This window comes from Stegostoma tigrinum, chromosome 10 (genome assembly GCF_030684315.1).
Source record: "Stegostoma tigrinum isolate sSteTig4 chromosome 10, sSteTig4.hap1, whole genome shotgun sequence".
Taxonomy (NCBI): domain Eukaryota; kingdom Metazoa; phylum Chordata; class Chondrichthyes; order Orectolobiformes; family Stegostomatidae; genus Stegostoma; species Stegostoma tigrinum.
In genome coordinates this window covers 87857750-87871601 of record NC_081363.1, presented here as the reverse complement: position 1 = coordinate 87871601, position 13852 = coordinate 87857750, and the positions used below count along the sequence as shown (strand labels likewise).

The 13852-nt window shown below is 40.9% G+C and overlaps 2 protein-coding genes across 14 annotated transcripts in view; one reads left to right on the top strand and one right to left on the bottom strand.

Annotated features, from left to right (window-relative positions):
• Positions 1–7130, top strand: part of paplna (papilin a, proteoglycan-like sulfated glycoprotein) — a 234275-nt gene extending 227145 nt beyond the window's left edge. For 2 of the 3 annotated variants that reach the window (XM_059649377.1, XM_048537827.2), the window contains one exon: positions 6233–7129. Coding sequence is in view for 1 of the 3 variants with exons in the window: in XM_059649376.1 (XP_059505359.1) it covers positions 6233–6252 (20 nt within the window). In the remaining 2 variants the exon portion in view is untranslated. Of the gene's footprint in view, positions 1–6232 lie in introns of all 3 variants that reach the window. The other variant, XM_059649376.1, reaches the window with a different exon arrangement.
• Positions 6895–13852, bottom strand: part of numb (NUMB endocytic adaptor protein) — a 231763-nt gene continuing 224805 nt past the window's right edge. For 6 of the 11 annotated variants that reach the window (XM_048537832.2, XM_048537831.2, XM_048537836.2 and 3 more), the window contains 3 exons: positions 13598–13759; positions 13366–13500; positions 6898–8951 (listed from right to left, as the gene is read on the bottom strand). In XM_048537832.2, coding sequence (XP_048393789.2) covers positions 8269–8951; positions 13366–13500; positions 13598–13759 — 980 coding nt within the window. In that variant the 3' untranslated portion in view covers positions 6898–8268. Of the gene's footprint in view, positions 8952–13365; positions 13501–13597; positions 13760–13852 lie in introns of all 11 variants that reach the window. The other 5 variants (XM_048537840.2, XM_048537841.2, XM_048537842.2 and 2 more) reach the window with 5 other exon arrangements.

Below are 13852 nucleotides of genomic sequence, written 5' to 3'. Positions count from 1 at the left end.
GATCCTAGGATAGGATGTAAACCATCAGGGCCAGAGGCCTTATTTGCCTTGAGACCCATTAGTGCTCAAGTGATGGTGATGTATGTAATTCTTACCCTGTATTCTTTAGTATTACTGGGATATTTAACGTATCATCCACTGTAAAGAGTGACGTGAAACATCTGTTAAATCCTCTGCCATTTCCTTGTTCCCCTAAAACTATCTCTACAGATTCATTTTCTGATGGGCCAATGTTCACTTTGACCTCTATCTTCCTTTTCCTAGATTTATTGCCAGTTTGCCCTTGTATTTTATTTGTCTCTTTTGTAGCTGTCCTTTGCAAGAATCTGAATTTATCTCAGTCCTCAACACTATTGCTGACTTTTGTCTCCTTTACTTGCTTTTTCTTTCCGCTTGATACTATCCTTACTTAGCCATTGTTGGTTTATCCCTGACTGGGATGTATTTTTGCTAAAAATCAAGAACTACCTTTAAAGGTATGCTACTGTTTTTTTGTCCATCATTCCTGCTAATGGATCGACCCAATTCAATTTAGTCAACTCTATCCTCAATTCATTGCAATTCCCTTTATTCAAGTTAAACACGGTTGATTCCGACCCCAGTCTCTCAAACATCATTACATTTTGTTGTGTTATGATCGCTACTTCCTAGAGGATCTTTTGCATTAAGGTCATTCACTAAACATTCCTCATTACCCATTACCAGATCCAAGATAACCTTGTTGGCTCCATGACATTGCTCTAGGAATCTGTCCCTAATACACTTTGAATTTGTTGTCCCAGTCGATCCAACCTATCTTTGTAGCTAAAATCCCCCATATCAGGCCACATCCTGGTAAACCTTTTCTGTGCCCTCTCCAAAGCATCCACATCCTTCTTTCTACTTAACCAGAATCATATTTTTATGGAGATAATTATTCATGTAAAAATGTACAGTGTTTAATCAATGTTTCTGAAACAAGCATGTTAATGAATTAAACAATACATTATTGAACTACTGCCCTTTTTATATGTCTGCAGATTCACAAAATACAATAAACTACTGATTACAGAAAATTTAAAAATCCTTCCTTGCTACTGAAATATAATAAAAAGCACTAAATATGATCCATTTTCTAACCACCATTTATTTCTCTTAAAGATTAGAAATATCCAGTATAAATTTATTAGGTGATCTTTTTAACTCATGATCCTTCCAAAAGAAAACCTGCTGAATTGTCAAGAGAGTTGCAGAATTACTATAGCCTAGAAGCAAAGGGAACCATAGGACATCATCCCGATCCTGCCCAGATGTAACCCATTCAGTCTGTACTGGTTCTAACTCCTCCAGACCTGGTCCAAATGTCCCAGGAAGCTGAAATCCACCCCTTGCACCATCTTATCATGCATAGAACATAGAACATAGAACAGTACAGCACAGAACAGGCCCTTCAGCCCACGATGCTGTGCCGACCATTGATCCTCATGTATGCACCCTCAAATTTCTGTAACCATATGCATGTCTAGCAGTCTCTTAAATGTCCCCAATGACCTTGCTTCCACAACTGCTGCTGGCAATGCATTCCATGCTCTCACAACTCTCTGTGTAAAGAACCTGCCTCTGATATCCCCTCTGTACTTTCCTCCAACCAGCTTAAAACTATGACCCCTCGTGTTAGCCATTTCTGCCCTAGGAAATAGTCTCTGGCTATCAACTCTATCTATGCCTCTTATTATCTTGTATACCTCAATTAGGTCCCCTCTCCTCCTCCTCTTCTCCAATGAAAAAAGTCCAAGCTCAGTCAACCTCTCTTCATAAGATAAGCCCTCCAGTCCAGGCAGCATCATTAATAAAAATTACAAACAGTAGAGGCCCAAGGACAGAGCCCTGTGGAACACCACTCACCACTGACTTCCAGGCAGAATATTTTCCTTCTACTACCACTCGCTGTCTTCTGTTGGCCAGCCAATTCTGTATCCAGACAGCTAAGTTCCCCTGTATCCCATTCCTCCTGACCTTCTGAATGAGCCTACCATGGAGAACCTTATCAAATGCCTTGCTGAAGTCCATATACACCACATCCACAGCTCGACCCTCATCAACGTTTCTAGTCACATCCTCAAAGAACTCGATAAGGTTTGTGAGGCATGACCAGCCCCTCACAAAGCCGTGTTGACTGCATTTAATCAAGCCATGCTCTTCCAGATGGTCATAAATCCTATCCCTCAGAATCCTTTCTAACACCTTGCAGACGACAGACGTGAGACTTACTGGTCTGTAATTGCCGGGGATTTCCCTATTTCCTTTCTTGAAAAGAGGAATTACATTTGCCTCTCTCCAGTCCTCAGGTACGACTCCAGTGGAGAGCGAGGATGCAAACATCTTCGCAAGTGGCGAAGCAATTGCATTTCTCGCTTCCCAAAGCAGCCGAGGACAAATCTGGTCCGGGCCTGGCGACTTGTCAATCTTAATGTTTGACAAAATTTTCAGCACATCAACTTCCTCTATCTCTATCCATTCCAGCATGCACACCTGCTCTTCAAAGGTTTCATTCACTGCAAAGTTCGTTTCTTTCGTAAAGACAGAAGCAAAAAACTCACTTAGGGCTTCCCCTACCTCCTCAGACTCCACACACAAGTTCCCTGATCGGCCCTACTCTTTCTTTGACCATTCTCTTATTCCTCACATAAGTGTAAAATGCCTTTGTGTTGTATTTATCTAGTGCATCCTATTTATATGGCACTGATGGTAATCCTGAGATCATGACCTTTGAAGTCCTACATTTAGAACATAGAAAAGTACAACACAGTACAGGCCCTTCGGCCCATGTTGTTGTGCTGTGGAATAATCCTAATCCAAAAATAAAATAACCTAACCTACATTCCCCTCAATTCACTGCTGTTCATGTGCATGTCCAGCAGTCGCTTAAATGTCACTAATGACTCCGCTTCCACGACTACCACTGGTAAACTATTCCATGCGCTCACAACTCTCTGGGTGAAGAACCTCCCTCTGACGTCTCCTCTATACCTTCCTCCTAACACCTTAAAACTATGACCCCTCGTGGCAGTCAGTCCTGCCCTGGGGAAAAGTCTCTGGCTACTTCACTGTATTTCCCTATATTCCGCATTAAAGACTGCATTTTTTTGAAGCCTTTGTCATTTATACCATGTGTACTACGACCACTGGCTGTTCACCCTCCTCTTCCAGAATGTGCTGTAGCTTCTCCAAGACTCCCTTGACTCTAGCACCAGGGAAACAACATACCATCATAGAGTCTTGTTTGCAGCCATAGAAATGCGGTCTATTCCCATTACAATTGAAAGCCCTCATAACTATTGCATTCCTACATATTGTCCTTCTCTGCTGTGTAACAGAGCCAATCATGATGCAACACTTCTGGCTGCTGCTGCTTTCCCTGGAAAGGCCATTTCCCTCTCCCCATTTCCAACAGTATCCAACGTGATATTGGTTTTTCAGGGGGATAGTCATAGGACACTCCTAACTGCTTGGCTACTCCTCTTATGCTACCTGGGGAGGTGGGGTGTCATCCATTCCCTTTCTATGTGTGTAGTTATGGCCTGCAATACTATTCACAATTCTCTCAGCTTTGCAGATGCTTCAGTGTCCCTAGCCACCGATCAGCTCCTGGAGTTGCAGGTGGAGACACTTCCTGCACACATGCTGATCCTGATAATGTGCCCAATTTCTCCTCATAGAGCAAGAGCAGCACATCATGACCTTGAGCTTTCCTCTGAAATAAACTTTAATTCGGTCTTAAAATCAAATAATTTCAATTATTTCAATTTTTTTTCCCTTAGACTTCGCTACATTAGAACATAGAACATTACAGCACAGCAGAGGCCCTTCTGCCCTCGATGTTGTGCTGACCTGTCATACCAATCTGAAGCCCATCTAACCTACACTATTCCATGTACCTCCATATGCTTATCCAATGACAACTTAAATGTACCTAAAGTTGGCGAATCTACTACCATTGCAGGCGATGCGTTCCATTTCCTTACTTCTGAGTAAAGAAACCACCTCTGACATCTGTCCTATATCTTTCACCCCTCAATTTAAAGCTATGCCCCCTCGTGTTCGCCGTCACCATCCTAGGAAAAAGGCTCTTCCTATCCACCCTATCTAACCCTCTGATTATTTTATATGTTACAATTAAGTCACCTCTCAACCACCTTCTCTCTAATGAAAACAGCCTCAAGTCCCTCGGCCTTTCCTGGTAAGACCTTCCCTCCATACCAGGCAACATCCTAGTAAATCTCCTCTGCACCCTTTCCAAAGCTTCCACATCCTTCTTATAATGCAGTGACCAGAACTGTACGCAATACTCCAAGTGCGGCCGCACCAGAGTTTTGTACAGCTGCAGCATAACCTCTTGGTTCCGGAACTTGATCCCTCTATTAATAAAAGCTAAAACACTGTATGCCTTCTTAACAGCCCTGTCAACCTGGGTGGCAATTTTCGAGGATCTGTGTACATGGACACCGAGATCTCTCTGCTCATCTACACTACCAAGAATCTTGCCTTTAGCCCAGTACTTTGCCTTCCGGTTACTCCTACCAAAGTGCATCACCTCACACATATCTGCATTAAACTCCATTTGCCAGCTCTGCAGCTTATCTATGTCTCTCTGCAACCTACAGCATCCTTCTTCACTATCCACAACTCCACCGACCTTGGTGTCGTCTGCAAATTTACTAACGCATCCTTCTACGCCCTCATCCAGGTCATTTATAAAAATGGCAAACAGCAGTGGACCCAACATCGACCCTTGCGGTACACCACTAGTAACTGGTCTCCAGGATGAACATTTCCCATCAACCACCACCCTCTGTCTTCTTTCAGCAAGCCAATTTCCGATCCAAACTGCTATATCTCCCACAATCCCATTCCTCCGCATTTTGTACAATAGCCTACTGTGGGGAACCTTATCGAACACCTTGCTGAAATCCATATACACCACATCAACCGATTTATTCTCATCTACCTGTTTGGTCACCTTCTCAAAGAACTCAATAAGGTTTGTGAGGCATGACCTTCCCTTCACAAAACCGTGCTGACTATCCCTAATCAATTTATTCCTTTCTAGATGATTATAAATCCTATCCCTTATAACCTTTTCCAACAATTTACCAACAACTGAGATAAGACTCACTGGTCTATAATTACCAGGGTTGTCTCTACTCCCCTTCTTGAACAGGGGAACCACATTTGCTATCCTCCAGTCATCTGGCACTATTCCTGTAGACAATGACTAGTTAAAGATCAATGCCAAAGGCTCAGCAATCTCCTCCCTGGCTTCCCAGAGGATCCTAGGATAAATGCCATCCGGCCCAGGGGACTTATCTATCTTCACCCTCTGTAGGATTTCTAATACCTCTTCCTTGTGAACCTGAAATATAGCCCTTACAAACTTAAAAACCAAAGAATAAAGACTTTACGAACTATGAGCAATAACTGTGGTACGGATATACATGTGTACTGACCCAAACAGCAGCACCCGTTTGCCTTGTGTCACTCCTGAATCCTGTTGTCACCTCAGCAGCTTTGGATTGAGTGCAAGTAACGCTGGGCTGTTCCTGTGAAAGATTTCCTGAGGCTCTGCTCAGCAGCTCCTTGCCAGATTCATGTACTCTCTGAACCCCAGTGCTCTGTAATGTGAACATTCCTCAAGGTCGCTCATTCCCCAAATGCCCTAAGACCTTGTATTTTAAGAGAAGTACTCACCAGTGAGAGAAGAGGAGGGACTGATCACCTTTCTCTCTCCTGCCTAACTTCAGTTACATAGAACATTACATTACAGCACAGTACAGGCCCTTCGGCCCTCGATGTTGTGCCGACCTGTCATACCGATCTCAACCCCATCTAACCTACACTATTCCATGTACGTCCAATATGCTTGTTACAACACTAAGCAACAAAGCATTACTCCAATCCAACCTTTGCTTTATTTGTTTTGTGAGAATACAGAAAACTAATCAACAACCAAATGCAAAGCAGGTTAACTACAGTGGATTGGGCTGTGGAACCACACAACTGACAATGCAGTTCTAAAAAGACACTAATGTCCACTGTTGCACATTTCTTCCCTATGTGTGTTAGCAGGCTAGGCCTGATGTGGAGTGAGTGATATCAGGTATTCAGTATTGATGCATGTTTTCTGTGGAGTTAAACAATAGGCAGTATTCGTTGCAAAGGTGCTTCTGACTGAGTGTTATCCTGTCCACTGTAGGTCCATTTTATTGGAAGTAGCATGTAAAGTTTACTGTAGGAGATGAAGAATACTACTCGACTGATGTTTGCAAATGCAATTCCTTAGAAAAAGATGACCAACATACTTCTGACTATATGAGCAGTCAAACTCACCCTTTTATTATACAAACCTGTACTTTTTTTAAACTATTGATATGTCAATAATTTTAGAATGACAAGTTACTGAACACTCATAAGAATATTGTTAATATAGAAAATATGATTTTCAAAAATTCTGACCATTGCAATTTCCAAAGGTGCACTGCAAAATGTATCTGCACTCAGATTTTATTTTTATGTAAAAAGACTAGTATTTTTAAAAGCTAAATGTCGGTAGGTTGGATAAACTTAGCAAATAATCAGATATTTTTCCAGCTGGCCTTACATTTAGTGTGCTGTCGGTTCTTTGAAGAGGTGACAAGACATTAGTTTTGTACATAATACTCACTACCTACTTTCAACTTAACCAGAATCACATTTTTTATGAAGATGATTATTCATGTAATAATGTATGTTGTGTGTTTATTAATACGTTTCTGCAAATAGCATGTCAATGAATTAAACAAACTACTGGCCTTTTTATAATTACACCAACAAAATACAATAAATTACTGATTGCAGGAAATTTTTAAAAAGTCGCATTGTTGATAGAATCTCCTGGTGCACAGTGAATTTTTTTTGAGATATGCAAAACTATTCTATTTGAACCAACAAATAGGTTTTTAGAAGTACTGCAGTTCATTTTAGGATGAATCATGCACACATCTTTTCTTGCAACATTCCAGATTTATTTTACACCTTGTTCTGCAGCATATGACACTATTTTCAAGGCTTCTTTGAGTTTTGTCATACTTACACTTCAATTCCACATCCACTCAGTTTGGAAATGCCTTGCTGATTCGGTTAGAATGCCGTTTAAGAACATACTTGGAATCCATCTACTGAAATATATAGGCAGGTGTGATGTGAAATCGTCAAAAAGCACTTTCAAAATATAATCCATTCTCTAACCACCATTTATTTCTGTTAAAGATTATAAATCTCCAGTATAAATTTCTTTCTTTATTACAAGTGATTGTAAGGCTCATACAAGTCAAAATTAAGACAAAACTAAAGAAAACCTGCTGAATTCTCAAGTGAGATGCAGAACAGCAATAACTGAGGAAGTGGTGGGATGTTCTCACTGATCACCACAAAAAGGGAAGAAAGGAGGTTGAAAAAGTGAGTACAACTTGTTACCAACAAAGATGTTTCTGCTTAACTACATTGTGCAAATCAATCTAACCTGACTGTCTTAAAAACCCCATTCAAAATAGTAAGGAAAACAAAGAGAAGTTTCAGCACAGAACAAGTTAAAATCTTGCTCAACAGAACATACAAGGTTGATCATGATTTTTGCAGACCATAACAATACTGTTAAAATATTTAACTGCTGCATACTAGTGATTTATAATTGGTCATCTGTTCGAGCAAGTGTCCCACTCACACCAGAATAATCTGTGGCAAGGTCCAACTAAAAGATCACATTTACCCTGATTACTTACATTAGAATCAGCAATAAACCATTCTCTATATACATTTCGTACAACCAGTCGGTGTTTTACCTTTGGCAAGATTACTTACAGCTCAATTTCCATAACTATTTAAAATATATATATACTAATGCATAAAAATAAAGATTTTGGCATCAATTTATCCAAATTGGAAGCTCCATCCAACACGAGAGGACCACAATATCATTTTGCAGCCTCACCACAGAACAACACAACTGTAAGTAGGAAGAGGTTAGAGACAAGCAGCTGCTTCCCTACACTTGTACCATTAAAAGAACCAGTTCTTTTCCAAGACAGACACCAGACATGGCCCTTTGATCATTCCACCTTGCCATATGTTTCAGTCCAGCCTAGCATCAGGTTTCTAATGGTTTTCAGAGACTGCTGAAGCAGTTCGTCATGCCCATTATCAATACTGAGCACTTTCCACACACCAAAGGAAAACAGAAAAATTGATCCCCACTCAAAGTTCAATTTCAAAGGTTTTCTGTAGGTCACTCGAGAATGGATTAGTTGGAGAAGGTGTGGCCCGTTGCTTTGATTTACATTCCAGGGCATTCCACTGAGCTTCAAATGCATCAAGTCCTGGTATGCCAACTGCTGCCATGTGAACGCTTTTGGTTTCTGTTGTCCACGTGCCACGTTCTGCTCCGTTGAAAGCTGCCAATCCGTTAATTTGCTGGGCAGGTTTAAAGTAAGGGTTAGCATTTTCAGTGACTCCCATCATGCCACCTTCAATTTGTGGAAATGCATTTTGTTTCAACTGCGTATGAGTAACCTGAAGATGACCTGCAGTGCCAAAGACATTAGCCACCATCTGAGATGGGGTGATTCCAACCACAGGCACACTTGGGGCTTGATATGTTGCTCCGTTGGTAACTCCGAGATTGTATGGCTGAGCAGAAACAAACGTAGGTTGCATCTGAGGAAGTGCACCAGCTGGTGCTGCCTGTGGGCTAACAAAAGTGTTGGCCTGAAACGATGGTGGGGCAGGTGGCACAGCCACTGAGGGTTGTAGCTGTGAAGGTGGTAGCACCCGGACACTTTTTGATACTTCCTCAAGCCAGCGGTCAGCTTCCGAAGGTGTGCGATTGTGACCAGGCTGAAACTGGGCCGTCACTGTAGCAGCTGATCCCCAATCAGTGCCTGGTTAAAACAAGGAAGAAAGTATTTAAAGACTCTCTGATCAATGAACAAGTTACTCATACAAACTAAAGAGAAAGAAAGTGATCTGGTTAATATTAAAAAGAGAATGATGACTCTTTTAGGCGAAGATTGCACATGGGGTTTTACAGTCCAAGAGGCATCAGTGTCAAGGGCTCATCCTGTTTAGTCACAGCATGCTCTTTGCATCTTTGGAGGAAGCGGATTGAAATATTGTTATTAACTAATATAAATAAGCCAGAGGAGAGGAAAGTTGGTCTCCTCCTGCAAGTGCATCTGTTACTCAGTAAACACATGAACAGGAAGTAGTCATACAGGCTCTTGGAACCTGTCCCATCGTCATTCATTGAGACCGTGGCTGATGTGACCCAATTCCATTTACACGCAATTTTTTTTCCCTTAAGAGTGGCACCGTGGCTAATTGGTTAGCACTGTTGCTTCACAGCACTGGTGACCTGGGTTCAATTCCACCCCGGGCAACACTCTGTGTGGAGTTTACATGTTCTACCCATATCTGCGAGGGTTCCCCCCCCCCGATTCCAATGATGTGCAGATTAGGTAGACGGGCCATGGGAAATGCAAGGTTTCAGGGATAAGGTGGGATGCTCTGCGAAGTGTCACTGTGAACTTATGGGCCAAATGGCCTGCCTCCACACTGTAGGGAATCTATGATACTCATTTTTGCCCCAAATCTCTCAATATCTTTGATTAACAAATACCTATAAATCGCTGCTTTAAAGTATCAATTTCTTTATTCCACTCATGGGATGGTTGCTGTCTGGGCCAGTATTTATTGCCCATTCCTAATTGTCGAGACGGCGGTCAAGAATCAGTCCTTTGCTGTGGGTCTGGAGTCACATGAAGAGGTAAGGACGGCAGACTTTCTTCCTAAAGGACATTAGCAAACCAGGTCGGCTTTTATAATAATTTGTAATATAATTTCACGGTCAGGATCATGAGGCCAGCTTTATAAACTGGATTTAATTTCCAGTTATCACAGTGCATTTGAATCCTTATCCTCAGGGCTTCTGGATTTTGAGTCCAGTGACATTACAGCTATGCCATCATCTCCCTCCTACTTGCCATCTCTAAAAGAGCATCAAACATCTAATACCATCTGTCTGTAACAGTAGTTCCCAACTTTTCTCCAAGAAAAATCTAGCTCTCAATTTTAGGATATCTTCCTCATCCTCGACATCCCCAAACAATAGAAACAGTTCCCGTCAACCAACCCTATTTTCATTATAACTTGCAAACTTCAATCTAATTTTCTCTTAACTCGTTAAATTCTAGGGAATACAAGTCTAGTTTGTGTCAATGCTCCTCACAATTTAACTCTCTAAGTTCAGGTACCATTCTAGTAAATTTGTACTGCGTCTTCTCCAAGACCAATATGGCCTTTCTAAGATGAGCTGTTCAAAACTGTGACTCACTGACTGCAGATGTTGTCTAAGCAGAGCTGTGTGTAGCTAAGCACACATCCACTACTTTGTATTCTAGTCCTCTAGGTACAGAGGATATAGCATTCCAAAGACGAAAAGGTCACAAGCCTGAAATATAACTCTTGTTTCTCTGTGCTGTAAAACCTGACCATTATTTCCAGCGTTAGTAGGAATTGCAGATGCTGGAAAATCTGAGCTAACAAGGTGTAGAGCTGGATGAACACAGCAAGCCAAGCAGCATCAGAGTAGCAGGAAGGCTGATGTTTCGGGCCTAGACCCTTCTTCAGCCTGCTGTGTTCATCCAGCTCTACACCATGCTGTCTCAGATTACTTCCAGCATTGAGGTAATCCATAAACCTCGATAATTCTTTTGTACCTGTTCATGTCTTCTGCACATTGATTACCAAGGGTCACCACTATTTCTAGCTTCTCACCATTTAGAAAGTATCTCACTGCCTTTGATCATTGTCTATTGATAGCTTCAGTGAAGAACAGCACTGACTGAATTAACAGGAAGGCTAGTAATCACCTTGCTTTTTCTCTGCAAACTCATTTAAAAATGTTTCATGGAAAATAGTAAAATGAAACGGGTACAAAATTCCACCATTCAGCCTGGCTGATTTGCACCTACACTCCAATGTTACTTGACTTTCTGCCACATCCTCATTTAACTTGAACCTAGCAAACTCAGTCTTGAATAATTCAGCTTTTTCTGAGCTTCAACATTTATTTGAAGAGATGAATGAAAGAGAAATTGTGGTTGCAATTTCCACCCCTCTAAAACAACTATGCTATATTGTTATAAGCAGGAGGTGCTTACCCTTGCACCAGTGGAAACAGTTTCAATCTATCTACATTTCCAACTCTTTGAGCTACTCGATTCAATAACCGCTTAATCATCAACCTTCATGGGAATACAAATTTGAGCCTTAATGACAAATGCGGGTGTGGAATGGGGACAGTGGGGTGGTAATGAAAAGAGAGTTTGGATGTTGGAATCATTTCACATTCACAAACTACATTTATCATGAAATGAAAGAACTTTATGAGGACTGAATACTACTTACAGTGGAGGAATGTTAAGCCTATAAACCTAAAAGATTCAAAACTAATAATGATTACGTCAAGCAACAGTTCAAGCATTTCAAATCAATAGTGATTCAGATCTAATTATTTTAACCTTCTGCAAATATTTGATTGTTCATTGCCAGGAAGTTTAAGATGAACTGAAAATAAAAAAAAAATGGAGATAATCAGATGAAGAGTCATCTAGACTTGAAATATTAGCTTGCTCGCTCTCCATGGATGGTCCTGGTCCACTGTGATCTCCAGAAATTTTGGTTTTCAGTACAGTGGTAATTTGCTCCTACGCTGACTTTAAATTGAATGGTCTTACATATTTCACTCTATATAGAATATAAATGAAAAACACCTTCCAAGGTACCACAAAGGAGCACAATAAGGCAAAAAGCCTACACTGAAGCAAAAGAGGTATTAGTAAGGTGATGAATCAGCCAGGTCAAAGGTAGGTGCTAAGGAGACTGAAGCGGAGAGATTTAGAGAGCATTAGCTGAAATGGCTGAAAGCACAGTTGTTGCTGGTGCAGCAAACTAATGGGCTAAAGACCAGGGAAGAACATAAAGACCTAAAGGTTGAGATATAAGAAAGGGCAGGGAGATATGAAAAACAAACAAGTTAATGAATTGCACCTTTAAGTAGCAAAGCATTGAGTGAAGGATACTTGGCTGCGAGGAAAGCATGGAATAATCTCATTTGGAAGTGGTGCAGAAAGTGTGTTTTGGCATCAGAGCAAACCACAGCTGAAATACTGTGAACACTTTTGGGTCCCATATCTAAGGAAAGATGTACCAGCATCGGACGCAGTCCAGAGAAGGTTCACTAGTTTGATCCCTGGTATGGAGGAACTGTCTTATTAGGAGATGTTCAGTAGTTTAGGCCTGTACTTATTAGAGTTTAGAAGAATAAGAGGCAACCTTTTTGAAACAGAAAAGATTCTAGAGTAGATGTAGAAAGTTGACAATTGAGTAGATGTTTCCCCTTGTGACAGAGTCTAGCTCTAGGCAGTATAATCTTAGAATAAAGAGTTGCATATTTAAAACAGAGGTGAGGAAGAATTTCTTCTCTCAGAGGTAATGAATCTGTGGAATGCTGTGTCATTAAGTATACTGAAGGCTAAGACAGATTTTCAGACCAGTAAGAGAATCAAGAGTTATGGGCAAAAGGGAGAGTGGAATTTAGGATTATCAGATCAGCCATGGAGAAGACTTGATGGGCTGAATGGCCAAACTCTGCTCTTACATCTTATGGTCTTAATAGTTGAGCAGACTAACAGTATTATGGGTCTACCTATAGCATTTGAGCAGTAAAGAACTAAGTTCACCACTAGTTTCTCAACGAGGGATGGGGAATAAATGCTGGGCCGGCCAGTGTCACACATGTCCCAGGAATGAATTTTAAAAAAAGCTGAAATCAACGAAGGCTAAGCAGATGGAAATAGGCTATGTTTGTGATGGACAGACTATTATAAAAGTTCATCCCAGTGTTAAAAAGGATGTAAACTTTAGACAAGTTAAGGGAAAGAATGAAATTGGAATGCAGGGTTTGTACGAAGTGGGAATGGGTGAGAATGAAGTATCCTCGATATTTAGCCTGGACCACATGAAACAAAATTGGAGAGTTATCTATAGTATTAGATATGTATGTCTGAATTGCATAAAAATAATATTTTGGATTTGAAATAAGGAACCTTAGTTGTTTGAGGTTTAACATTAATTATATACCATCACCAACAAATTATCGATTTCATTGCTAAGTGAAGTTTCTGCATTTGTCCTGAGCAAAGTAGTTTAGGCTACGTAACTTAAGGACTTAATTATAAACATGCCTCTAGCCTTGAACTCCAGCTCTATCTTAAATCAGATGTATAGCCTTACTTGCAGCAATTGTAGTTCCTGTGCTAGATGCTGTAGGGAGCCGGGCCCAAGGGTTTGTGTCATGCACTGGCATTACTATGGGAGACATGGCAGGTGCTGGAACAGGCAGTGGAAAGGCTGGAATTGCTCCATTGACTACAATAAGAAGACATGTTAAATGGTCAAACTGCAACATTGAAAGCAAAACATTCTTTGCCAAAATTCATTCATTTTTCAAAAAGCAACTACTAACCTTGGGAAGCAGTTACTGGAGGAGCTGAACCAAGTGTAGGTTTTGTCATTGGGGCAGAAGAGAATGGGTCCTCCACTTGACCACTGAATGCATGCGTTATCTGAGAGCACAAGGAGCTTATACTGTCCACTTCACCTGCAGTCTCACATTCCATTTCAGGCACTGAATTAAGAGGGAGCAAGAACAATCACAATAGCTTTTACACTGATTGATGTATTTCCTCAGTGAAATATTCCTTCACATTCAGTGCAGTCC